The 27,963-nt window shown below is 48.0% G+C and overlaps 2 protein-coding genes across 4 annotated transcripts in view; one reads left to right on the top strand and one right to left on the bottom strand.

Moving 5' to 3' along the window:
* The window catches only part of poc1b (POC1 centriolar protein B), a 39,131-nt gene extending 30,233 nt beyond the window's left edge, over nt 1-8,898 (bottom strand). The window contains exons 1-11 of one of the 3 annotated variants that reach the window (XM_056599025.1): nt 8,621-8,898; nt 8,243-8,327; nt 7,851-8,022; nt 7,354-7,533; nt 6,999-7,106; nt 6,572-6,687; nt 6,200-6,333; nt 5,374-5,442; nt 4,990-5,142; nt 4,261-4,332; nt 1,768-3,262 (exon numbers count right to left, since the gene is read on the bottom strand). In XM_056599025.1, coding sequence (XP_056455000.1) covers nt 3,245-3,262; nt 4,261-4,332; nt 4,990-5,142; nt 5,374-5,442; nt 6,200-6,333; nt 6,572-6,687; nt 6,999-7,106; nt 7,354-7,533; nt 7,851-8,022; nt 8,243-8,327; nt 8,621-8,635 — 1,122 coding nt within the window. In that variant the 5' untranslated portion in view covers nt 8,636-8,898 and the 3' untranslated portion in view covers nt 1,768-3,244. The other 2 variants (XM_056599024.1, XM_056599027.1) reach the window with 2 other exon arrangements.
* Nucleotides 8,899-9,012: 114 nt separating this feature from the next.
* On the top strand, nt 9,013-15,948 carry cep41 (centrosomal protein 41). Its single transcript, XM_056599023.1, has 11 exons — nt 9,013-9,148; nt 9,470-9,533; nt 9,649-9,696; nt 9,835-9,896; nt 10,267-10,336; nt 10,613-10,757; nt 12,246-12,421; nt 12,839-12,906; nt 13,093-13,207; nt 13,482-13,715; nt 14,044-15,948. Exons 1-11 carry the CDS (start codon nt 9,116-9,118, stop codon nt 14,169-14,171), a joined length of 1,143 nt encoding a protein of 380 aa, XP_056454998.1. The 5' UTR covers nt 9,013-9,115; the 3' UTR covers nt 14,172-15,948.
* The last annotated feature ends 12,015 nt before the right edge of the window (nt 15,949-27,963 follow it).

Here is a 27,963-nt window from a genome sequence, read left to right as displayed (position 1 = left end):
AATTGTAAACACATTAACACACACACACACACACACACACACACACACACACACACACACACACACACACACACACACACACACACACACACACACACCAAACAAAGAAACTGCTTCAAGCGTGTACTCAGAAAATGCATGCACAAGCTTGAAGCCATTTCTATATTTAGAGTGTCTCGGAGTCTCCTCACTCTGCAACACTGCTTCCCTTCGCCTGAACCTCCTCTGTACGCAGTAATGCTAGGCTAAACCTACTCAGCTACTAGGCTAATCCTCTCCTATATGTAGCATGCTCGGCTAAACCTACTCAGTTAGCAGGGTGCTAGGCTAACTCTCCGATACACACAGAATGCTAGGATAAACCTCCCCCATTTGCAGACTCCAAGGCTAAACCTCCGGTTAAGGCAAAATGCTAGACTAAACCTACGCCATTAGCAGGGTGCTAGGCTAGACCTCTACTGTACGCAGGATGCTAGGCTAAACCTCTACTGTACGCAGGATGCTAGGCTAAACCTCTACTGTACGCAGGATGCTAGGCTTAACCTACGCCTTATGCGGGGGCCTAGGGTAAGACGGCGACTATATGACAATATGCGAAAATATTAAATGGTGGATCCAGATTTGGTTTTTGCCACCTCCGAATTTATTACGGAAAGCCAAACACGTTGGGCCGGCGTGAGAGAATATGTCTGTTTGAAATTCAAACAGTGATACAGATGGCCTTTAACAAAAATAACACACAAAACACGCACACAATAACACACACACACACACAGAATGGAAGGACAGAGAGGGTATCACATATGGAGACACGTGCACGCACACAAACCCATGTTTCCCCCTTGTATACAGTGACTTCACCGGCTCATTCAATATCACCGTTACATCACAGAGTCACAGGGCGAGCATCAATGGCCACAGTAGCGCTTCACTGCAGCAGCAGCAGCAGCAGCGGCGGCGGCGGCGGAGGAGGAGGAGGCGGAGCTGTGACACGTGAGGGTCTCCTCCGTCCCGGCCCGTGAATGGCTGCCGGTGGGGGGAGGGGGGGGGGGGGAGGGGATAATCCCCACCCGCCCATGTGACGAGGGGCCTCTCCTCGCTGAATGGCTTCCACTCCACTGCATCCATTCAGGACGACCGGAGTGGAAACCCCTTCCCGCCCACCCTCTCTCCCTTACCCTCCCTCCCTCCCTCCCTCCTCCACCGGAGGCTTCCACCGCCACACCCCCTTCCGCCTGCCGCGGCTTGATGTAACCCATCCCGGCCAGAGCTGCCTTCACTGGCAGCTCGAGCAGGCGGAGAGAGGCACAGAGAGAAGCAGAGTGAGGCAGCGAGTCAATTAATCAGTGGGACCACATTAACCTTTGGTTTTCTTTTAGCGCTGCATTGCACCGCCAGAGCCCACATCCCCAACCAGCCCCTATTCTTTAAAGAAACACAGACACACTGACCGTATTCCTAACACAAGTAACACACGTAAATACCAACCTTAAGCAACACAAAAATAAAATATCTCTAAAATATCCCTATGTAACACATAGGGGTTTTTACGTTTTTTTTTTTGTTAGATTCTACAACAGTAATATAGATCGATATGGTGAAAGGCCTGAAAAGTGCCTCCTCCTACACGGGCCCAGATGAAGATATCACACACTAAGAACAGGCGTGGAGGACGGCTGAGAGACAGCTAAAGAGAACACTTGAAAAGGAGAAACCCCACACACACACACACACACACACACACACACACACACACACACACACACACACACACACACACACACACACACACACACACACACACACACACACACACACACACACACACACACACACACACGGCCCGAGAACCACAGAGAAGGAGAAAAACAACCCAGTGTTCAAACCAACTTTATTTATAGAGCGCTTATCGCCCAAAAAAATAGCAACACAGACTTCCAAGCTCTACAAGTACAAGACATTTAAATTCAACCACAAAGGGAAGACACGCGACTACATGATTAGCAGAAAATGCAAACCCTGAGTTCCTCTGGCAGACCAGCCAGGCAGAGGAGAGGAGAAGGAGAGGGTGACTCAAAGTGACAGGAGGATAGCCGTGGTGTGGTAAGACCGCCTGGAGATGGTGTTCTCTACACCAATGACAGTGTTTGCAGCTATGTGTTGTTGGCAGGATGTGCTTGTGCATGTACACAAATAGTTGCGCGCGTGTGCGTGTGTGTAGTTCCGCCGCAAGCGGTTTGTGTATTTTTTCCCCCCGAGAAGCACAGCGCAGGCAAGTGTCTCTGTTGTTCTCACTCACCGCACCGACAAAGGAACTGGCAGCAGAAACCATGCAAGGACAAGCCAACGCAGTGAAGGAGATGGTGAGAGAGAGTGAGAAAGACAGACATGCACACAGTTCCCATCATATAATATTCTAGAGAGAGAGAGAGGGAGGGCAGTTTAACTTCACGGGAATGAAGCACATGTAGTCCTTAAAACCGTGCGTCTCGATTATGCAATGAAATGGCGGGTTTGAACGCTTCTGTGATTGGATAAGGTCAGGAGGACATCATTATCATCATCATCATCATCATCATTATTATCAGAAAACAAATTACATGGACACCGTGCCAGCGTTTCTTGGTATAATCCGTTGAGGGGGAAATAACTCCATCCAGGCATAATTCAACTTCAGCAGACACATGACAACAGGAAGGACTAGGATGTGTGCGTTCATTCAGAGGTCTACCATGAAGCAAACGGAGGAGCAACTCAATCTCCTTCACTGCTGTTATTTTGGTGTTTTTAGCAGCGCGCACCACACACCTGATCTCTTTACATGAGCCTTACCTCGCCAGTACACAGATGCTCCACTTAAAATGCACCAATTCATTTGATAATAACTTATTTGAGTGACAAAGCCTAGTCAGGTTAATCCTGTTATTTTTACAAAACATATTCAGGCATAAAAAAGTATTCAATGTAATACTGATAAAGTGCTCTCCATAAAAATATATATTGTATTGAAACCCATAACCTTACAGCTATGGGTATCAGACTCACTCCATATACAGGTGCCAGCACGTTCTCGACCTATCAGAAACCCTCACTAGAGAGAGGTCTGTCCCCATTCACAGCACACGGTACACAGGAGTTGGGTATCGAGGTATCGATGGCAGTTGGTCGTAAATTGTTGTGAATGGTATTGGCGGTTGTAACTAAAGCACCATTGGATCTGGGGCATGCCAGGCCACGCCCCCCTTCAGCTTGCTGCCCAATCCTGCAGCAGGAAAACAGGATACTTTATTTATTTATTTATTTTCACAGCACGTGGATTACATTTTTTTTTTTTATCAGAACGTGCTGGCTCCCGTTCAATTGTTCGGAGTTCATAACCGGATTAGAATTGTTTATGGAACACCACGAGCTGTACACCGATGTAGCAACAACAGGGCTGAATGGTGGCACCGTCTTTAAAGCAGTGTACACGCGGTCAAATCCAAAAGATGCTTTATGAAAGAATATTAGACATCTTATTGTGTTTTATCTTCAGGTCTGTATGGTTTAAGGCAGCTCTATTTGATCATTCAAATTGTTATATATTACTTAATAAATAATACTAAAGTATAACAATACAATATTAATAATATAATAGTCCTTTTACAGACGTTTGTATCCAAAGTGACTCATACTGAATGCTGAAGGTTAGTCTTACAGGTAGGGCTGCAAACATTGGGGATCGAACCAAGAACCGGCTTGGAGTCAATTACCCTATCTAGCCACTACACTCTCCTGCCCCCCACTTTATTCCAATAACACGTTTCAAACACTAAAATGTGTCATGCATCATGCATATCATATAGTCAGTGTGTGAATGGGAAGCAAGGCGGTTCACAAAAGCTGGCACCATTCAGAAAAAAATAACACGCAGCATGGAATAGACTGGTCCACACCGCCACCTGGTGGCCTTACGGCTCAATGCAGCTTCACAACGTTCATGTATCTTATCCACATTTCACTTACATATTTTTTTATTGTTTATGGTTGTCAATCAAATATTGTTTGAACAAAACATTTTTAGTAGGAAGTACTTTTCCCCACAGTGTGTGGTTAGTGGTTTCTCTAGTCTGCCAGTATGCAGACTACCTGCTCCTTAATGGCATTCATCTAAATTCACTATAAGAGACTTTGGATAACAACGTTATACAATAATTCAGTAAGACTGTAGGGAGGCTGACAGGGCCGACTCGAGCGAGCTCGGAGTTGACCAGGACTTACCGTGTGGGTGTAGAAGGTTTGATCTACAATGTGGCGGTCATGAGAGACAGTGTCCACTAGCGTGGGACCAATCTGGAGAGGGAGGGAGGGAGGGAGGGAGGGAGGGAGAGAGAGAGAGAGAGACAGTCAGTATGGTTCTATGCACACCCTTAGCTTAGATTAAGTCTCAATAATCATATTCAATATGCTACTGTATTAGGGTCCTGTGGACCTCCTTCAAAATTAGAAGATACATCTTAAGGGGATATTCCTATAATACAGAATTTCTAACATGTGTGGCACATGGGACACGTTTCTGTGTAATTTACCCTTAAATCGAACCGTTACCAAGTAGTTGTATTGTGTACATAACCCTAACCAAGAAGTTGCATTGTGTACATAACACTAACCAAGAAGTTGCGTTGTGTACATAATCCTAACCAAGTAGTTTTATTGTTGTGGAACTAACCCTTAACCCAACCCTAACCCTGTCGTTTTGTTTTCTAAACCTATTCAAACGTTAACAGAGAACTGAATATAATTAAAGACAATTAAGTCTGAAAGCCCTGAAGGCAAAGTTCTCCCACGTTCGGTCAGAAGCGGGCACATTTTAAGCTACCACTCATTACAGCCGAACACCTGGTTGTTAAAACAGGGTCCCTATAAAAGAACCATCCGCCCTAACTGTTCTCCATAGACCCTTATGGTTAACCCTAAGCGGTTCAGACTCGTCTCCGCCCGGGGGCTGACCTCGATGGGGGCGGCCTGGGGCTGGCGGAGGTGTGCCACGGCGGGATGGAGGTGTGCCAGGCGGGGAGAGAGGTCCGCCGTGCACCTGCGGCTGTGCCCGCGCAGGACGTCCCGGTAGAGCCTGCTGTCCAGGTTGGTCCTCCACACCAACACCTTGGGAGACAGGGACGGACTCAGGGGGTGTATTCGAGTCTCTTAGGGCGGGTTCCAGTTCCTTCCCAAAGGTCCAGATGTCCTACCCGACCGGTCTGTACCCCAATAGGTAACGAGGCGGCCGCCGAGTCGGCATGGGACTGAGGATGTATCAGTGTAGCCTGAACAGGAATTGCTTTTCAGATTTTTGGATTCTTTGCAATGCAGTCCTTGTTGTTCAGTGAGACCCACCTGGCCGTCCACTCCTCCAGATACAAAGTCCTCCCCGGACCGCGAGAAGACTGACGTGAGCACAGGACCCTTCACACAACAACAACAACAACAACAACTATAAAGGTCAGTACATCTTGTTATTTGACCATGTGTGATGGTAAGTCGTTTATGAACTTCTTATATGTAAAGAATAGAGCTGTCAGTTAAACGCGTTATTAACGGCGTTAATGCAAACCAATTTTAACGGCGTTAATTTTTTTATCGCGCGATTAACGCAATTATTATATTTAAACAAATTTTTTTTTTTTCTTTTCTTTGGCTCTAAACAAAGAAGCAGTAGCCTGACTGCTATGTTCAAATGACATTTGTTCAAAGCAGTCGTTTAATTGCACTATAGGCTCTTTTTTTGTATCGTCCTGTTTTGATCAGTGTATGCCAATGTTGTTATCAATAAAAAATCATTTGCACAAGGCAAGCCGACGCACTTCACCATGTTGATAAGAGAATTAAAATGAGAAGAATTATGGGACAAAAAAATCAAGGGATATTTAGCATAGAAAAATAATTTGTGATTAATTGCGATTAATCGTGAGTTAACTATGACATTAATGCGATTAATCACGATTAAATATTTTAATCGCTTGACAGCTCTAGTAAAGAATATAAAAAGGGACATTATTCTTATAAGTCTTTGCAGAGGTAGAATCAGACGTACACCAATGACCAATGTCAAATTAATTTCACGGAAGGAGTTGATGAAAACACACTTCAAGTTACCTCAAGTTTGTTGTGAAAGACAATTTAAGTCACAAAGAGTTAAAGAGATGTGGGGTTTTAGCACCACCTTGTGTCCATGGAGGGTGTACATGACTTGGCCCTCCAGCAGGTCGGCTATTTTGACCGTGCTGTCGCTGGAGCCGCTGATAAGGTAGTTGTTGGATGGGTGGAAGGAAAAGCAATTGACCACCGCACTGTGAACTAAAGGGAAAACTATTTAAGATCATTGTTATGACTGACTGACTGTTATGACTTTGTTCAACACACACACACACACACACACACACACACACACACACACACACACACACACACACACACACACACACACACACACACACACACACACACACACACACACACACACACACACACACACACACGATTTAACAAAAAGATGAGGCTGGTTGAACAGAGCTTGAAGGTGACCAGAACCCACCTTGGTAGAGGTGAGTGAGCTTGCTAGTCCTGAGGTCCCAGATTCTCAGGGAGCTGTCCTGTCCGGACGCTGCTAAACACGTACCGCTTGAGTTAAAGTCCACAAACTGGACTGAACTGGGAAGGAACGATGGACATCCGATCAGATCATAGAATTTCTCACAGGGCCCAACGAAACGTAGAACCACAGCAGTAATGCTGGAAGGGCTTTTTGCTTTTTCTTTAACAAATACAGATTTATGAAATGCACTCAATTATGGAGTGGTTTGGCCAGGTCACCAAATCTGTTGCGTGTTCCATTGTTGTTACAATAAAGATACTCAAAGATGATCTCATCCATCCGTTGATATACATTTTTATACACTAGATTAGTGGTAGGTAACCAGTGTGACTTTGTTCAAAGGGACGAGGCTCGAATCCACTCATACCCGCCACAGTCCGTGAAGCAGCTGACACACTGTCCGCTGGACGCATCCCATAATATCACCGCACCATCGTCCCCACAGGATGCAATGAGACGACCGTCTGGAGAGAACCTGCAGAGAGAGAGAGAGAGAGAGAGAGAGAGAGAGAGAGAGAGAGAGAGAGAGAGAGAGAGAGAGAGAGAGAGAGAGAGAGAGAGAGAGAGAGAGAGAGAGAGAGAGAGAGAGAGAGAGAGAGAGAGAGAGAGAGAGAGAGCATTCTGAAAATGGCTGTCTGCCATGAGTTTATCGATCATTTCAGATACGAATCCAAAATCCCATTAGTGACACCACACCCCTCATCCAAAAAGGTGGGGCTCACCTGGCGCAGCGGACTACGTCGGTGTGCCGCCGGAGGGAGTAGAGGAGGCGGCGGCACGAGAGACTCCACACCTTGACCTCGTGGTCGTCGGAGGCCGTCACCAGACACTGGCCGTCGCACGAGAAGCTAACGCTGCGCACGGCCGCCGCGTGCGCTCTGAACACCTCGGACTCTCCTTCGCTAGGAGGAGAGACGCATGCACACACCGTTCACCAGAGGCCCTTCACATAAGCCAACATGGATAGGATAACTAAAATATCCTAAAATTTGGGTTCTGGCAAGAACAAAGCGGACCTTTGTTTCATTTCCGAAACCTTTTTTACCACTGCTGAAGCCCTTCTTTAATAAATAAACTATTTCTTATCCTATTACATTTTGGCAAAAGCCTTTATCCAAAGCGACCAGAGAACCACCCAAGTCTACAATCAATATTGGAGCAACTGCTGCACAACCAAAATTAAAAAAAAATAACCCATCTGTACAGATCCCAGCCTTACATGCACGGCGTCCACAGTCTGACAGTTGTGTCTTCGGAGGAGGTGGCCACCAGGTCTCCTGTTGGGGAGAACTGGAGGTCCGTGAGCGCCTCCTGGTGGCCCCGGAAGCGCACGGCGTGGGCCTTGGGCGCCAGGTTCCACACTATCAGGCTCGTATCCACCGACCCAGTGGCTGTAGTCAAGACATAGTGACATGGGGTGAGGATGTTGCCAGATTGTGAGTCATTAAAGGGGAGATGAATTTAAAATATTAATCTAAATGTATACAAATATGATTTGGGCAATTGTAAGGCAGTGAAACCACAGGAAAGATTGCTCGATAAGTATACAATACAAATTACAATAGAATAATAATGTAAATCAAAGTGACAACATGTAGGCTGAAAGGATACCTAGTTGTTTGCCCGTGGGGCTGAAGTCTGCACATGTGACAGCATCTGTATGTCCCCTGAAGTGTCTCGCAAGGGTGGGGTCATCCTGCAATGCAGAGACTGCAGTCAAACAGGAGGAACGCTCTGATTTGACTGCTGAAATGAGAAACCGGGGACTACTTTGTAATAGTATCATGTTTTATTGCTAATAATAACAATTAAACATCCGATACAGCATTGGAAACGCTGCAACATGTGGGACGGCAGCAATACTAATGGAGCTAGAAAACTAGCCAACTAGCATGTTAACATAACATCAGATGGGATGAAGAACAACACTTTTGTGACACAAAAGTATCGTTGTTGCACAGAACGTCCAAACCATCAAGCAATACTCACCATAACAGACGCCATTGCACCTCGCTTACTCGACTCGAGTACTATTAAAAGCCCTTCTTACTATAATACATCCATGATTTTGAGAGGTGGAAAGTTTGAACGCACAGCTTCCTCAGACATTGCTGGTCGATCGCCGATGAATTTGGTCATACTGATCGCGGGCTGAATAGTTCCCTCATGCTAGATTCCGAATTCAATTCGCCGTGAATTACGATTGCGTTATGTGTGTCCTGTTCATTGTGCAGCGGGGCTCAACAATATGAACACAAACAAGCTTGTTATGTAGGTGGGAGGGGTCCTACCTGGTTGTGACGGTAAGCTCGGCGTCAAGATTGGCGTCCTCCGCTGCTAAGCAACTAGTCCGCGAATCAGAACGTCAATGGTTAAAAACGATGTGGTAGTATCGTGTTCTGTGATTGGACCATGACATGAATTCGATCAATCAGCGGCAAGTTTGTTCAACTTGGACGTTAATGTTGATATCAACTCGAAACGATGTCGACTCAGCGGAGCATCGGGAACACAGAGGTAAAGTACACAATTAAACGTTTTATACGTCGAATTGTCATTGAGGCGCTAGCAATGCAAAGGTATGCCAAACGCTACAGCGTCTAATGCTGTTTAGATAGGAATGCAGCTTTGGGTTGCCATAGGTATAAGGTTATTTAACATCAACTGAGGTCAACAATGTTTGAGGCCAAGTGTTAACAACATCATGTACTTCTATGGTAACAACAACGTATCGTTTGACAAACTGCTTGGCTTCATCGGGTAGAGCTTGGAATGCTTCTGTCACTGACCCTCAAAGCGTCAGCATCCTATTAAATAGAAGCCTTTGACTCTGTTCAGTACCTGAAGAAAAGGATACCACAGAACCCCAGATATCAACACGTGAGAACCAGACTAGACACAGGTAAACATGAACTGTGTGATGGTCATATATGCATTCATATATACTTGAAGTGGTGTCGGCTATATTTATAACTCGGATCGTTTGAGCAATATCCTTTTCTTGATTGTGATGCTAGGATGCAGTCTGTCCAAGTACATGGAAAGACTGGAGGACATCAAAAAAAGTATGTTGAAGTACTACAGGTGGTTTTTGATTGTGTCCTGTTGTATGATGCTGGATTTTACATTTCAGATAGTACTTGTGTTGTCTAACCAGGTCTGTGGTATTCTCTCTTGACGTCTAAATTTTTGCTTTCTCTAAGATTACCGCTACCGTAACGATGAAATCTTCAAACGGCTAAAAGTGACAACGTTTGCACAGTTGGTAAGTTAAACTTTCAACAAGTTTGTCCACCGATCTACCTTGCATTGTTAACCCTTGAAGGTTTTGCAGGACACGGATACAAGATATCCTTTTACAGAGTTGAATAATTGATGTCCAATGGGGTCTTGGACATTTGTCCAAAACTGTGATGGAGCGCTCTGCCTGTTCTGTCTTGGTCAATCACCATTGGCTTTCAGTTATATCGTAATTCTTTATTTAACACGTCCCCCCCATCTTCCACTGTCGTTGTGATTGGTCCTTAGCAATCAAAACAGTAAATTGTCATCTCCGAGCTTCTAGTGTAGCTTGTGTAAAGTTTGTTTTATTCCTGTCCTCCCTCTCCTTTCATGCTCCATATTGCCAACCGCAGGTTCTTCAGGTGGCCTCTATATCAGACTTGAATGAAGGCGTAAATGGTGAAGACTCACCCCATCCAGAAGGTACACATATTAACCTTTTTTTTTACTCCATTAAAAAATAAGTACATAAAAAAAAACAGTATTCCACCTTATATTTTGGTGTTCCCAAAGTTTGATATTCAGTATTTGGGGTACCATAATTGTCCTAGAAATGACAAAGCAAATAATCAGACGTGCCGAAAAGGAGCAGGTAGCTGGGAAGGGGTCTGGGCCTCTTGCTGCAAGGAGCAGATTGGGCTGGGTGCAAACCCACAGACGTCACCAGGTGTTGACACCTGCGCCGCTCTGCTCCTCCAGACTGTCTGTCGGTCGTGTCTGAGATGGAGCTCGGGCCTCTCTCCGAGCTGTCCGACGGCTCCCCACAGGCCACGCCCACTGTCCTCCCGGAGCATCACACTGAGGCAGGCGACGCCCACTGTACCACCAGGTCCACACTGCAGAGGTACACGCACACACACACACACACAGACACAGACACAGACACAGACACACACACACACACACACACACACACACACACACACACACACACACACACACACACACACACACACACACACACACACCCCAGCAGCGTTGTGGTAGTTCCCATGTGCAGGGGGCGAGGAATGGGTGGAATGTACACGCACATCCACACTCATCCATGTTCATGTAGAGTAGATGCACACACACACACACACACACACACACACACACACACACACACACACACACACACACACACACACACACACACACACACACACACACACCCATGTTCATGTAGAGTAGATGCACACACACACACACACACACACACACACACACACACACACACACACACACACACACACACACACACACACACACACACACACACACACACACACACACACACACACACACACACACACACACGAGTCATAGAAATGCTTATTTAGGCTTACATGACTCGTAAAGTTTGAGCAGCCAGGCTTTCAAAGGGGAGACATACACCGTACCTATAGCTCCAGCCAGAGACCCCAGGAGTGACACAGGATATCAGCTAGGGGCCCGACCCCCACTAGTGGTGTCTGATTTAGCGGTGTCACTCAATTATACATGGTTATACTGCCTGGGCTACTGTTTGTTCACTTTCGGGTACAACAAACAGTTCTATATATTCTAGATCTATTATTCCATTTCGAAAGGATTGTAAATGGCTCATTTCCACCGGAGGCTTCGGTTCGGCTTGCCTCAGTCCGTTAGGGAGGGGGCGGTATAGCCCAGCTCAGTTCCGAGGTCGCGTTTCCACCGCCGACAGTACCCTTATGGTAGGCCGGATGTCCATCGCCGCGGCAGCTACGTAAACATCGTGACATCATAGCAGCACGACACAGTGTAGCCTGCTCAATGAAAACAATAGGCCTAAATAAAATAAAAACAATCAAATCTGCCCCATCAAGCTCCCTCTGCACGTCTTCCTACCCAAGAATGCAGAGGAACGTCTCCACCTCCTTGTCCGCCCAAGTTAAAGTTTTGCGCGACATGACATGGCCATTGTCCAGAATAATACCTCGCGGGTACTGTTTGTTTTGTTTTTTATCCCCATGTCGCCAGGAAGTGACGATTTCGTCGACCAATCAACGGAAGGCGCGTGTAGCTCGAACTTGCCGGCATCCTTTCAGGCGTCTCTCAGTACCCGCGACGGAGGAGTACTGCGAGACGAGCACGGCTCACTCTGGGTCACGCCCACTTTTGGTGGTGGAAACGCGAACCGAACCGAACCGAACCGAACCGAACCGAACCGAACCGCACCCTCCGGTGGAAATGCGCCATTAGAATCGGTTAACAAGCCCTTTTGTGGTTGCATATGTGAAGCGTTTGGACACATAGGCTGGTACAAGCAGACCACCGATGAAGGCCCGTTTATTGTAAGCTCAAGGTAAAATGGTTCCCCCCCCCCCCACAGTGTGATCGGCGGCGTGGGGGAGCTGGATCTGGAGCGGAACGGGAGGGCGACGACGGCGAGGATGACCCCCGAGCTGAGCCCGCTGCGGTGGGCAGAGCGCCCCTACCCAGACTGCCCCTACCTGCTGCTGGACATGCGGGAGCGAGACCAGTACGACCAGTGCCACATCATCAGCGGTAGGCGGAGACCCATCAGGGGGCGTCCCTGTCTTAAAGGGTGGGGCCCTACTTTAACACCCGGCGAGGAGCCGGAGTCGATCTGTCGGTCATACATCTCCCCCCCCCCCCACTTGTGATGTCATACGCTTATGAAATGCTTGTAAACATAATCGCCGTCACGTATGGCGGTAAAGTAGGAAGGAGACCTCCTGATATTTGCTCATAGATCCGTAGGAGGAATTTGTATTTAAAAAATGTTTTTTCAAATGGGTCAACTACCAAATGATCTATGAAAGATGAGGTGGAGGGGGCACGTTGAAGTCTGTTTGCCTGGCAGAGAATATACTTTCCTGCAAATCATATGAGGTGAGGAGGATGCTCAACTGTACTCTGTCTGATGTATAATTTGTTTGAATGTTTGCCTCCCGGCCACAGCCTACAGTCACCCCATTGCCTTGCTGTCCAGGACAATGAACCCCTTCACCAAGGAAGTCCTGGAATACGTATCCTTCCTCTCACCCCCTAAAAGAACAAAGCAAAACCACAGTGGCTTCTTTGTCCACTTCTGAGTCCTCTTTGCCGCATTTAGAAAAAATTTGTCCCATTTCATTTGAAGCTTAGGTACTTTCTTGTGTGGGTCTCAAGTAGTATCTCTGATCAACTCATTTGGCCTTAACGCGGCCCAATAGAAAAACGCCGCGGGCAAGATCATCATCGTGTACGACGAAGACGAGCGGATAGCCAGCCAAGCGGCGACCGTCATGTGTCAGCGAGGGTTCGACAATCTGTTCATGCTCTCTGGAGGTGTGTTTTGCCGCTGCGTCTTAACCCTCAGCCTTTGGGTCTGGTGAGGCTTGACTGGGTGGGCGTAGTACGGGAGGTGGCGCACCCCTGGTGGCACACCCAAGCCACAACGCCATCCTGCCACCTGAAAAAACACCACTCATACAACTCTTTATACACTTTATTTATTAGTGCATCTTTTTATATTCCATGGGCTGCTGTTACAAGTGAATTTCACCTGTGTGGGATTCAATTGGTTTACAAGTCTGTTGGCTGATCCCTCCCCCGCCCTCAGGCCTCAAGGTGATTGGTCAGAAGTTCGGGGCGGGGATGCTGGCGGGCCCGCTCCCGCCGGCGTGCCAGCCGTCCTCGGCGACGCCGGGCGGGAGGAAGAAGCGGTGTGACGCGTCGCAGCTCCCGTCGCCGACCGCGGCGCACGCGGCCGCGGAGAGGAGGTGGCGCTTTACCTGCGACGACCTGGACAAGATCCAACAGCAGCTGGAGGACAACCTGCTCAGCGGCCCCAGCAGTAAGAACCGCCCACTCAGCCCCTCTGCCGCCCCCTAGAGGCTACAACGTGTCATGACACCCCGGAACAAAATGTGCTTTGTAGTGGTGCAAAATATGTGTGCATTCTTGGTGTGTAAAATGCTTTGGATTAGGGCAGCCACTGAATATTAAATGTTAACCAAGATAACCATATTGATGTCACGTGCTGTGTACCTCTGAAATGGAAAGCTGCTCACGTTGTCTGTCTGTCTGTCTGTCTGTCTTCATCTCTCTCTCTGTCTCTGTCTCTGTCTCTCTCTCTGTCTTCCTCTCTCTCTCTCTCTCTGTCTTCCTCTCTCTCTCCCCAGGTCGAATGTCCAGCCGTCTTTCCAGCAGCGGTGGTCAGTCCAAGGCGTCCAGTGCCCGCAGCAGGGTGGGCTCCTCCATGTCAGCCAAGGATAGCGCCAGGGATTCAAGTAGCAGGCCATGGAAATGACACATCCCTCTCTTTCCTTCTTTTTTTTTTTTCTCTCAGAATATATAATTTATAAAAGTGTAATACCTTAAAACCTCCACGATTGGCACATTCATTTGCCAGCAGAGACCTGCACGTCCGGTCCTTTTGTGCCTTTTGGACGCTCAGGAGGGCATTAGTAACAGCTTTGTGTTACATTAAAGGTTGGGGTTGTCTTAGGTCACCAATCCCTCTGTACCGTAGACCGAAGACTCCCTATTTCCAATTTAGCTTTCGTTTTGGTGTCTTTGATGTCGTCCTCTTATTGGAGTGGTGCCCGCTCATCTACAGCTCTGTCTCTCCTTGAGGTACTTAAAAATGTAAATTTAGGTCAGTAGTTTAATATAATTTTAGTTTAATTGAAAGTGCTGTAAATGACGCCTTTTGATAATATTGCGCTTTTAAATTAGGGCATTTTATTGATGACTACAAAAAAGTAATGATGTATTTGTATCAAGTTGGAATATTGGATTCACTACTTATGCCTTTTAATTATCTGTAAATAAATGTCAGGTCCTCAAGCAGTTGGTAGGCCTCCTATTGCTGTTATAGTAATAATAGTAGTATTGAAATAAGTCCATCAGAGTTTGCCAAAACCGACACATCTTTTAAATTCGGTCAAAACAAAGTATAATTGTATTAATCTGAACATTGTGCTGGTAGCTATACTAAATATTTCGCTCACCATCAAAATGTTTCTTCTCCTTTTTGAGTATTTAAGAGGATTGCATCTTAATTTTGTGAAATATGGTTATGTTTAATTGTTTGCACATTTGGGTATCTTCGTTATTCAAATTATTCTGATGCCTCATCAGTGAAACTGCTTTAAGAAGACGAGAAAAGGACAATATTTTGAATTCACTAATTTTTGGCCCCGGCACGGGTCACATTTTCTCACCGGCTACAATCCCCCTCAAGCGAGCCTCAGACGGTGCCTTCATTGCTGTAGACTTTGTTTTCCGACAGCACAAGCAAGCTACCAAGTCACGTATCTCTGGTCTGAATATTATATTCCTAAAACATAGATGTTATAAAACAGGCAGTAGAAGACGACAAACCACCGAGCACGTCTTTATGGCGCTGTTTTTCTAAGCTCACAAATCTGCATCACCACCAACCTGTCCCAGATATGAATTGTGTGGAAGGATTCTGCCGATCAAAGAGAACGGGTCGGCTTTGTTTCCTGATAGGATCCATGGAAGTGGGTAGATGGGGAGCCACGAACTGGGATTCAAGAGCAGAGTCAGAGGCGGCGCAGGTTTCATTCAGAGACTGAAGGAATACCATTTGGAACCAGAACCACCCTCTGTGCGTGTGTCAGGAGTAGAGGGATTTAATTGAGTGTTCCAGAAAGGCTTTCTGTCTGAACCCGAATCGGCAGAATGTTTCCATGTTTGATCACTTTTGCCTTTTATTGTAGAAAAATGTCACTTGTGATTCAATATTGTCATAGGAGATGTTGCTGACAAATCGTACACAAATTCCAGAAACACGAACTTCCATATAATCTCTGAAACATGTGGGATGAAAATTGCCACAGAATTTGTTTTTCCTGGTACTGTGAAGTGAATGAATGCTGTTCATTTCCCTGGCTGCATATTTATGGTTCTCCGTGTGACAGATTTGGTATTTGAATGTTGGCCTGTTTGTGTTTCTGTTTGGAGAAGTCTTTAATGACCTTCAATAAGTGCAACAAGTCCAAGAATGCAATGATGTTGCTCAACTTCTGTTTCATTAAAGAGAGCACTTGATTCATTGCAGTTGATGCTTCGTTGACTAGGTTGCTCATGTCTATTATGACAAATACAGGCAAAAAAATATAGGATCGGCTATAAATTCCTCTACTACTGCATATTCCTATTTTTTTTATATATATATATATATACAGTATATAGCAATTACTTTGAACATTGGGTCTTATAGTGTGGCTATAGCTGGCACTCACTGCCATCTATAACATTAAATCTGGTGAGCTGTTCTTGCTGCCTAAAAATAAATTAAAGAAATGAATGGTTAACTGCTAGCTGTACACAACCGCTCTCTTCAAATCCTATTTTCATGGCAGGGGGCATCCTCGAAGGGTGCTGATAGACCTGTGACTGTCTTCCTGATTATTATTGTGATGACGGGTGGAGGACAGACTCTTGATAACCAGACTGTAGAGGTGTTTTTTTTTAAATCCAGAACTACTCTTTCCTGAGCCCCCACTCACAACGACGGGTGTGTGCACATTGGTGTGCGTGTGTGGCTAACTAGAGCGTGGGCCTCTTACTTTCACACCAGTGACTCCCAGACCAGTGTGGGGGAGGGATGAGATGCGAGTGGGGGGCTGTTGGCTTTTGGGAGCACCATGCAGCTTTTAGCCTTCCTAATCCCCCCCCCCCCCCCCCCTCCCTCTCCTTGTTTGCTTAAATGTATCTCCCCCTCTCTCTCCCTCTCTCTCTGTCTCCCTGATCATACGTAATGTTCTCTGGGCTCTTTGTGTTCGCCCTCTCCTCTTTCCCTACACCCCTTCCATCGCGTGCGTGCAGGTCGGTGTGGAGGAGAGCGAGACGAAGAGAGAGAGAGCGAGTGAGAGAGCGGGTTGGGGGGGGGGGTGGGGTGGGGTGTCTCCAGCTTACAGCAGCCTCCCCACGGGACCCCCACGGGGAACGCTCCACAGCTGAGAGGAAAATGGGGGGGGGGGGGGGGGGGGGAACGTTGTCGTCCGCGGCAACCACTGTGTTTGTTCCCATCCTCAGTCCGGCTTCCCGCCAGGTCTCGGGGCACCTCCCCCTGCGCCTCCCTCTACCTCCTCCCCCATCCCTCTCTCTCTCTCTCTCTCTCTCTCTGTCTCTCTGTCTCTCTCCCTCTCTCTCCATCTGCCGCTCCCTCCCCCCTCTTTGAGAGGAGGGGGGAGGAGGAGGCAGCCAGAGAGAGAGAGAGAGAGAGAGGGAGCGGAGGTTGACGCAGAGCCGGCAGTAGCAGGAGCGTCAGGCGCATCGGCCAGTCCTCCTTCTCCCAGTCTCTCCCCCCTCCTCCTCCTCCCCGCCTTTTAGTGCTCTCGCTCCCGCGCCGCATCGGAGGAGGAGGCTGCCTACGGAAGCCTCCGCTGACCGCCACGAGAGGGTACGGCCCCCCCCGCAGGGACCGCCAGTGGCCCGCCCCCCCCCCCCCCCCCCCCCGTCCCACCCGCCCCCCACCCCCCCCCACACCGCCAGCGCAACCCCCTGCACCAGCGCTGCCGCCAGGGGTAGCCTGCCTGCCTAGCCCCGTGCTTGCTTCCTGGGTCCCTGCCCCGCCGGATCCACCCCAGCCACCCCCCCATGGAGCTGCTACCCACCCAGGGACAGACGCTCCGGCACTACACGGCCAGCCGGCCGCGGCCGCGGCGCACACAGCCCCCCTCCTCCACCTCGTCCTCTTCCTCCTCGTCCTCGTCCTCCTCCAAGCCTCAGGTAAGAGCGCTCGCACGCACACGCACACACACACACACACACACATACATGCACGTACGTACGTGTGTGCACAATGATATGCGCCGCGTTCAGGGTACAAACAAACAAACAACCACGGGAACGGAGCAGAGGAGAGGCTGAACGACGTGGGGGGGGGGGGGATGACGGTTGCCCACGGTCACACAACCAGTCACCCGCGGAACGACCCGACGTCAACGCACACTCCTGGTGGTTTTGCTCGTGTCCATTTGTTTTTTTTGCGTGTGTGCTCGCCGTGTATACACAGAGCGAGGAGGGAGGTGGGGTGGGGGGGGGGGGCGCAGCTGTTAGGCCCGCGCACGGCCGTACACACCCGCCACCGCGGTGAGGCGCTCGGATTGGGGGGGTCGTAGTGAGGGAGAGGAGGAGGAGGAGGAAGATTGCCCCTTTCTCTCAGAGGAGAGGAGAAGAGGATGGTAGTGCTGGAAGTGTTGGAGGAAGAGAGGGAGGGAGAGGAAGAGAGGGAGAGGAAGAGAGGGAACCCCATTGGAATACAAGCAAAGGGGAGATGAATAGCAACAATAAACAGCGGGAGGGTGGGGGGGGGGGGGGGCGGGGGGGAGGGGGAGGTGGTGGGGGGAGGGGAGAGGGGGGGGGGACAGAGTGATAGAATGGGGCCGAGCTGAGATGGAGAGATCTTTATTTCTTTAAGCTCTTTCGCCTCCTAATTCTTGGCGTTACTTTCTTACACTTTTCCTCTCCCATCGTCTTCCCGTCACCCCCCCAAACAGATTCATGGTGGCAGCCATCTTTTTTCCATTTTGCATTCACACGGGGTGTGTGTGTGTGTGTGTGTGTGTGTGTGTGTGTGTGTGTGTGTGTGTGTGTGTGTGTGTGTGTGTGTGTGTGTGTGTGTGTGTGTGTGTGTGTGTGTGTGTGTGTGTACATGTTTATTTATGTAAAGCTGTGTGTTATGCAAGTGTGTGTGGGTCCGATTAGCAGTTGTCCTGGTATGGTATGAAGTGTATTTCTGTGTGTGTGCACTTAATTACCCTTATGTTAGTCCTGTTAATAGCCTGACACTACTGTAGGCGGAACTAGGTGTTGTGTTTGGTGATGATCATGTGTGTTGATCAAAGATCGGTGGTTCAACTGGTATGTAAACCACCTCTCTCTCTCCATCTCTCTCTCTCTCTCTCTCTCTCTCTCTCTCTCTCTCTCTCTCTCTCTCTCTCTCTCTCTCTCTCTCTCTCTCTCTCTCTCTCTCTCTCTCTCTCTCTCTCTCTCTCTCTCTCTCTCTCTCTCTCTCTCTCTCTCTCTCTCTCTCTCTCTCTCTCTCTCTCTCTCTCTTTCAGTCTCCTGGGGTACATCCTGCTAACTCAATTATTCATTTTTTTCACATCAATGGGGGTCTTCTCTCTCTCTCTTTCTCTCTCTCTCTCTCTCTCTCTCTCTCTCTCTCTCTCTCTCTCTCTCTCTTCCCCAGAGGTAACCAAGAACCACGACCGTAGCAACAATAGCAATAGCATCAGCAATAACACAACATTGATTATAATTATCAGCCGTATATATATATATACAATGCAATATATATATATATCTACAATGAACGCATATCTTTCCTCGAGGTTCCACCCCCAGTAACCAATAAGGAGTACCTAGCCCAGCACTGGTAATTGGTCCGACACCAGGGTAAAGTAGGCTATATCTATCCCGCGGGCATCCTCGAGAAAATCCCCTGATATCCCCAAGACATATTTCACGCAATTGAGAACCCGTCTATGCTTTCCATGCTAAACCACGATGTAGCATAGCTCATTTGCTGACACGTACATAAGCATGGTAAATATTGGCAATGTGTAGGACTGTATCAGGTGTCCAATCGCAATCAGTATTGATCCAGGCATACATTATTCAGCTCAAGTGATGGACGGGCTGTTTATCGGGGCAGCTCTGATCGGATCGTTCAGGTTCTGGTGTGGGTGTCTCTGTATCACCTCAGCAATGGGGAGATGCAAGTGTGTACCTCCCTGTGTGTGTGTGTGTGTGTGTGTGTGTGTGTGTGTGTGTGTGTGTGTGTGTGTGTGTGTGTGTGTGTGTGTGTGTGTGTGTGTGTGTGTGTGTGTGTGTGTGTGTGTGTGTGTGTGTGTGTGTGTGTGTCTGCCTGCGTGTATGTGCGTGCGCTACTCCATGTTTTGATTGATCAGTGCTGTCAGGGTGAAGCACTGCTGCCATCCATAGCAGGTATTGATCCGAGATTGGGGTTGTAATACCGTTGTGAAACCGCCTGCTTAGTCTGTCATCTGGACCACTGCTATAGCTGTGCTGTTATTTTGAGACTTTACATCATGGAGTATATCACGGTATGGTATACTACGCCGTAGTTTATGATAGTATGATGTAGTATAGCATAGTACGATATAGTAAAGAATAGCACAGCACAGAGTAGTACGGTACAGTGCGAAACTGTAGTGTCGTTTAGTATGGTGTAGTATAGTATAAAGCCTCTGAAATATTAATATTGCATTAATTGGAAGTGCAATTTAATTGTGGACTTGCATTCGATCAGAGCAGAAAAGTGGCTGCGCCAGTGATGTTTTATTACTGCGTTGACGATATGCTTGCTTGACTAGAGAAAATAGATCACACACACAGTATATTCAGCAGGTACAGTATACTATAACTACCGCCCAATCAATCTCATCCATGGCCCCCCGGGTGTAAGTCGTCCTGTCAGACCTTTGAGACGGGGATGGGGGCGTTGTTCATACCCAACGCTGGCAGAGGTATACCCCAGGTCTGTCGTAGGACTGTCTGGCTGCTCTGCAGACCTGTATATGGGGACCAAGGGTGTGTGTAGGCAGAGGTGATGAAATCGGAGACTCTAAAAGTCTAAAGTACTAAAGGGATTGAGTTTCGTGAGATCTCCGGAGGATGTGGCATGATTCTCCTTCCTCTATAACTGTGGTTTGATGGGTGAGAGGACGGGAAGGACGGGATTCAAGTTTGTTTAGATGGTGGAGGCTCATGTGATAGGGGTATTAAGTGTTATGTGTGTAATGTGTTTGTGTATGTGTGTGGGTGCGTGTGGTGGCAACCCGCCATCTTGGCATGTGCCACAGGGACAGGTGGCTGTCGAGGAACAAGAGAGAGGGAGATAAAGAGCGAGAGAGAGCTGTGGAGAGAGGAAAATGACTAGGGAGATGGAGGAAGAAGAAGATGAAGACAGTGAGGAATAGCTATAGGGAGAAATGGAGACGAACAGAGCGATAGAGAAGGCTACAGAGAGATGGCGGTGGAGAGAGTGAGGGATAGAGAGGGCTAGAAGAGAGATGGTGGTGGAGAGAGGGAGGAATAGAGAGGGCTACAGAGAGATGGAGGAGGAGAGAGGGAGGAATAGAGAGGGCTACAGAACGATGGAGGTGGAGAGAGTGAGGGATAGAGAGGGCTACAGAACGATGGAGGTGGAGAGACATAGAGGGATGGAGAGGGCCAGAGAGAGATGGAGGTGGAGAGAGCGAGGGATAGAGAGATGGAGAGAGCTAGAGATGAAGAGAAAGAGAAAGCAGCTAGCATAGCGGTGGTTGGTGATTAATAGCTTGTAGCTCAAAGCTTGTGGAAAGGGTGATGAACTCAGCCTGTTTTCTCCGGGTGACTACCCCTTAGAAGAAGAATGGCGGGATAGAGTGAGAAAATGAACATACATCGTACTTCACGTACATACAAAGCCTCTTTGTAGGGAGCAGCTTCATATTTATTAGGCCTGAAATGCATTAGTCTCCTTCAATTTGGTGTCCTTTGGTATCTGACAAAAATTAGATGTCTGATTTGTGGCAATGATCACAAGCCACAGTACCTAGCACATCATACATACTATTACAATTTATTTATTTAGCAGACGCAAGCAGCATACGGAGAACCGTTCAGCTGGGAGTCCCACACCTTAACCATTAGGGTCTTCTAACCATAGTAACGTCATTACCTTATTTAATGCTACAATAATACCCAAACCTAGTTGAATTTAAGTTTGCTCAGGGAAAATAAGATCTCCTTCTTTTTTGAATCACTGCAGTGAAGCCCCACAGGTTAGTCTCAGAGCGATCCTAGAGCGCGGTCCCCCTGTCTGTCAGGAAGTAGACTGCAGCCCTACAGCAAGGTGCTCTGGTGGCTCACCGTCTCTGCAGGGCCGTGGTGCAGTCCTCCCTTTGCATCCCAGTTTCTTCTATAGGAATCAGGTTTACCTTTCAAGTACGACCGAATAGGTCAAATAGGGTAGGACCGTGTGTGTGTGTGTGTGTGTGTGTGTGTGTGTGTGTGTGTGTGTGTGTGTGTGTGTGTGTGTGTGTGTGTGTGTGTGTGTGTGTGTGTGTGTGTGTGTGTGTGTGTGTGTGTGTGTGCGTGTGTGTGGCCTCCTCCACTTATTCCTGAAACCAACACATTTAATGTATTGCTAAATCTTGGCAGCCATCAACCGATGCATCAAAACGAGAGTGGTCACATTTTCAACAGACGGAGCTACGCTACGCTATCCTGAAGGTTTCATCGATTTATCGTACGGGGAATACATCACCGTACGTCGTGTTTTACAGTGACAGCCCGTCTGCAATAACGATCGTACACGTTAAGATCACAAGCCTCGTAAGTACTTACACACCGGAATTGTCACTTCAACGAAAACTAACCCGAGGAGCCGAAGGCAATGCCCTTAAAAGGCTCCAGGAAGGAAGTTTCCTGTGCGCTCAGCAACAACACCCTGACAAGATGATTCTTTATCCGAGCTTCTGCCGAGCTAGTCCCAGTTCAAGCAGTCCCAGTTTGGATTGTGCTTACTCATGATAGCTGTAGCAAGATGCACTCTCTTACTGCCACGCTCACACTTTTCCCGCATATTTATATTCCATCTTCTGAACTTGGTTCCCGAAGTGGTTATTCATGAGTTATGTTTATGAGGTATTTTTTTTCTTTACTGCCACTCTGATAAAAACACAGCAATACGAATACTCTGTGCAGGTGAAAACAAAGTAATGTCTCGCAATTTGCAAGCATTTTCTTCGAGCTCTCTGCCTTCTTCAGACCATAACAGACTTGATCATATCGAGGGAGAGGGTGTCGGGACATGGTAGGGGCTGGGGTGTTTGACTCCCAGCCGGAAGGCACTGGATTCAAGTCGCAATGTACAAAGTATACCTGTCAGAGTCCTCAAGGAAGGTGTCCCAAACCCTGCCTCATTAATGGCCGTCTCCATTGGTTATATGTCGTTTTGGATAAAGGTGTCGGCTAAATTGGTACAATTTCCATGGAAACAGCATGTCACAAAGCAACCCTGTAGTTGGTGCCAACTCAGACCGTGGTTAGCTATGTTCTTTCTAAAACTGCCAGCCTAGCTGCCTTGCATGGGATTGGTTTTCACACTTGACCAAGAACGGTCGTTATTTATCTATTCACCTCTGCCCACCCAGTTTGTATTTCTGTATGTTTTGTCAACTCCTTTACTTGTATTATTTTGAGGCTGATTTTTTAGATTAGGGATGGATATTGTGATTTTTTTATTTTAAAATGGCAACTTCCTGGTGATGTGGTGGAGTGATCTCGAACCTGCTGCTCTGATTGGCCAAGTGGTAACGTAATCTCCTTCTCCTCGCTGGGGGCTCACTGGTAGACTCCCTTCTACATGGTTGCTATGGCAGCAAGGCTCTGCCCCTCATTGGCTCTTCCTGACATGCTGGAATATAACTGCATGTGTGTAAGTGTGTAGGTCTTTCTGTATGTATGTGTGTGTGTGTGTGTGTGTGTGTGTGTGTGTGTGTGTGTGTGTGTGTGTGTGTGTGTGTGTGTGTGTGTGTGTGTGTGTGTGTGTGTGTGTGTGTGTGTGTGTGTGTGTGTGTGTGTGTGTGTGTTGAACAAAGATGAAGATGATTATTTTGCCCTTAGTCAATTACTGTTTTTGCCAGAATTTGACTATCGCTCCGAATCTTTCCTTTCCTTTCATCACACCATCTCTACGTTTCAGCCTCTCTCTTGGGTGAAACATCTCTCTCTCTCTCTCTCTCTCTCTCTCTCTCTCTCTCTCTCTCTCTCGCGCTCGCTTTCTCACTCTCGCTCTCTCTCTCTCTCTCCCTCTCTCTCTCTCTCTCTCTCTCTCTCTCTCTCTCTCTCTCTCTCTCTCTCTCTATGACTGTTAACCTCCCTTTATCCTTTCCCGGTTCCACTAAAAGAGGGGACTCATCATTCTCAAAATATGCTACAGCAGCAAATGAAGAGCTTGCATAACAACTTTCACCTGTGTGTGTTTGTGTGCTCGGTGTGTGTGTGTCTGTGTACGGGATATTTGTATGATGAGATGGTTTTCTATCCACTCTTTTTAGTTACGTGATGTCATGTTAAAGTATGTGCTGTTTTGTGATGTGATGTTGCAGGAGCCCGTGTCGGAGGCAGAGAATGAGTCCAACTCAGGGATGGGTAGAGTGGACGAAGGAGTAGAAGAGTTTTTTACCAAGAGAATTCTTCCTGATTCTGGGCTGTGAGTGAACAAACGCCCAAGCACACACACACACACCCACACACACACACACACACACACACACACACACACACACACACACACACACACACACACACACACACACACACACACACGCACACACACAGATACCTTTTCGTTCTTTCTTTCTTTCTTTCTCTCTATGATACAGTATATAGTATTTACACATATGTGGGAGTATGTGTTAGGTATTTATGCTGTATTTAATGTTACACATGCTCGCAAACAAAAGCCTAAACATGCCTCTTCATGATGCCAAGGGAAGATTGGCATTACCTCTTTCTCTGTCTCACTTTAAAACTGACACAAGCACGCAAGCAAGCAAGCACACACACACACACTAACACACACACACACACACACACACACACACACACACACACACACACACACACACACACACACACACACACACACACACACACACACACACACACACACACACACACACACACACATAAAGCATGTCACAGTAGACTTACTCAAAGTCTTACTGAACTACATTTTCCTTTAACAACGGTTAAAAAGCAACAGCTTTTTGTCAGATAATATCTCACAATATAACAAAAAGTAATACAACCTATTTAAGATGCTTGTGAAAGAGGCCTTGTGTGTACCTGGTAGGTGGTTTGTGTTTTAAATGCATGTGCCCTGTATGGAAATAACCTTCCTCACTTCTTCTATTTCACCAAAGCACATATTCCCTCACTGAATTCAGTTCGTTATGATCTTTTAACCAGCATAGTGTAGCATCACAGGGAAATGCTCAACATTAACAAGCACCTTGATTGGCCAAATGTTTCTACAACAGTATCAACCATGTCATCACACTGGTTGGTTCCAAGAGGAGTCTACGGGTCTAATTTAACATCCTACTGGGGATACTGGATCTTTGGGAAGTCCGTAGATCTGATTCAACATCTTACTGGAGCTATTGGTTCCTACGGGTCAGATTACTCTTGTGCACGACAAACCAAAGGCATTTTCAAGAGAGATCTGTGAAGGAATTCAACTGAGGACATCTGTCGTCAATTGAAATGTCAAAGACACAGCGAAAACCAGCCTCTGAAGAATCAAATCAAATCTAGAAGATGATAATTCAATAACATAAATAACCTACTTCAGTGGGATCTACTTGACATTTTAGGAAATGGTTTTCTGACATTGTCAGAAAACCATGCCTTCATCTGAGCTAGCAACACTCCACATTTCAGTTACCGAGAGCGAATGTCACATCTTCCCCAGAATATCTAGTCAAAGATAAACTCCTTCACAACAGTAATGGACAGGCAATCGACAGGTAACACCTGGCTTACAGGGTGCAGCTTAGACGTGGCAGACTTCCAGGCTCCCTGAAACCTTGTGACTTTGTGAACCTGGTGTGCAGGTGTCGCTGGCTAAATGATGGGAGGCGGAACTGGATGCGGATCTCTGCATTCAGTTCCCTCTCCCAGCTAGCGCTTAGAACCAAGGGGGCCGCTAACGGCCCGTTGCAGTGGTTTCGTGTTGCAGTGGTTTCGTGTTGCAGTGGTTCCGTGTCGTGCTGTGTTGTGTGACGTGCCGCATGTCTATAGCGTGTGTAGCTCCTCGCCTGTTCACCTCTTACCCTGTAGTCGTAGTCTTAGTACTGAGTGTCTCTTCTTGTCTGTTGCTCTTTCTGCCGTCTCTTTGCTGCAGAAAAGGCTGGCGGGAGGAGTCAAACCCTGCCCGAGCCACTCCCCCAGAGTCAGGCTCCACCCCTACAGACCCCACCACCCCCCTCCCTCCTCCCTCCTCCTCCTCCTCCTCCTCCTCCTTCTTTCCCTGCAACCTCAACACATCCCCCTCCACCACCACCGTCACCTCCCCCTCTGTGCCCACGAGTGACTCTCCCCCCCTCCCCCATACCAACGTCCCCTCCCCTCACGCCGCCCCACCCTTCCCCGCGGCCGTTACCCCGCCCGCCTCCGCCCCCTCACCCTCCTCCTCCTCCTCCACCGCCGCGGCGCCGCCTCCCGCCAAAAACATTAAGAAGAAGTTTGGCGACTTCTTCGCCTTCAAGAGGGCTCGGGCCGGCCGGGCCGCCAAGGCCGGAGGGGGAGAGGGTGGAGGAGGAGGAGGAGGTGGAGGAGGTGGAGGAGGAGAGGGCACAAAGGTCAAAAGGACCTCCATCGCCGACCTGATCCGCCCCCTCCGCGAGGCGAAGGAGAGGGAGAAGGAGAGGGAGCGGGGGGCCAGGCCAGACGCTAACGTTTCTAACGGTGCCGCCGTCACAGAAGGAGCCCCTGCAGCCGCCGACGACCCGAGGGACCCGGCGGCGACCGTCGCCACGCCAACGCCCCCGCCGCCCCTCAGTAGCGGGGACGGCGGCGGCGACGGCCACCCCCTCCCCCCCGCCCCCCACCACCACCACCGCTAGCGCCGCCGCCGCCACCGCCGCCAAAACCCCCTCCGAGCAGCGGCCGGCGGCGGCGGGGGGCCCGGGAGGGGAGGCGGGGCCCGTCTCGGCCACCGCCCCCGCGGTGACGTCGCCCTCGGCGACCGAGCGGGGGCCGGACGGGAGGGCCGAGGGAGGTGTGGCGCCGGACGGGGAGAGGAGGTTAAAGGTCACTCGGAGGTCGCTGAGGGAGGGGAAGAGTCAGAGCCTCATCCTGCTGACGGGACTGGAGGCGGAGGACAAGGAGAGCACCAACAGCAAGGTCAGAGCCAGAGCTGTCATCTATAGCCTCTGTAGCTATCCACCCTAGCTCAGCTATATCTTCTATAGCTGTCTTCTATAGCTTCTGTCGCTATCTACTTTAGCTGTCATCTATAGCTTCTGTGGCTATCTTTTAAGGCTTCTATAGCTATCTACTGGGGCTGTCATATATAGCCTCTAGATCTATCTACTATAGCTCAGCTATAGCTTCTATAGCTGTCTTCTATAGCTTCTATCGCTACCTTCTATAGCTATCTTTTAAAGCTTCTATAACTATCAGCTATAGCTTCTATAGCTGTCTTCTATAGCTTCTATCGCTATCTTCTATAGCTGTCTTTTAAAGCTTCTATAGCTATCAGCTATAGCTTCTATAGCTGTCTTCTATAGCTTCTATCGCTATCTTCTGTAGCTATCTTTTAAAGCTTCTATAACTATCAGCTATAGCTTCTATAGCTGTCTTCTATAGCTTATATCGCTATCTTCTATAGCTGCCTTTTAAAGCTTCTATAGCTATCAGCTATAGCTTCTATAGCTTTATTCTTGAGCTATCATCTGCAGAACCGATAGCTGTCATTTATAGCGTATATCACTATCTTCTTTAGCTACATGTTAAAGCTTCTATAGCTATCATATATAGCTAACATCTGTAAAATAAATTTGTGACAGAATAAGACAAATTCACAAGCAGGCCGATGTCAACCTGTTCCCCTGTCCACCGTGCCATGTAAACGTAACGTGTGTGTGTATGTCTTTCCAGAAGCATTCGTCAGAAAGCACATATAGTTTTGAGCAGAGGCTTCAGCTGATGCTGCACCGGATCGGTGTGTCGAAGACCCCCCCCGCCAGCAACAAGACCAGTCAGGTAGGACAGGCGTGGGCGCCGGGAGGGACTTCCGAGGCGGTGGCTGCTATTATTATCCACTGGCAAGGTCTTCCTCGCAAGGTCTTTTTTTTTCCCCCCTCAAACGGGAAGTGAGATGAGGCTTGCAGCCCGTCACCGGTGTAGATTACCAGAAAGAAGACCAAGACAGCTCTTTTCATTCATTCAGAAATTTTATTTGCGTAGGATAAACCCCTTGAGAGGAATCCTCTCGTTTTCGAGGGGGTCCTAAAGGTACATTACAAGACAAAAAACACTTT

The sequence above is a fragment of the Gadus chalcogrammus genome, chromosome 9 (assembly GCF_026213295.1).
Source record: "Gadus chalcogrammus isolate NIFS_2021 chromosome 9, NIFS_Gcha_1.0, whole genome shotgun sequence".
Taxonomy (NCBI): domain Eukaryota; kingdom Metazoa; phylum Chordata; class Actinopteri; order Gadiformes; family Gadidae; genus Gadus; species Gadus chalcogrammus.
Note: the sequence above shows the minus strand (reverse complement) of the source record. Positions and strands in the feature narration are given on the sequence as shown.

Excerpts from the sequence above, each read along its gene's own strand:
- cep41 (XM_056599023.1), top strand. The coding sequence starts at position 9,116 with ATGTCGACTCAGCGGAGCATCGGGAACACAGAG. Across the intron at positions 9,534-9,648 it reads GAGAACCAGACTAGACACAG|GATGCAGTCTGTCCAAGTAC; the intron begins GTAAACATGAAC and ends TTGTGATGCTAG. Across the intron at positions 10,337-10,612 it reads AGACTCACCCCATCCAGAAG|ACTGTCTGTCGGTCGTGTCT; the intron begins GTACACATATTA and ends CTGCTCCTCCAG.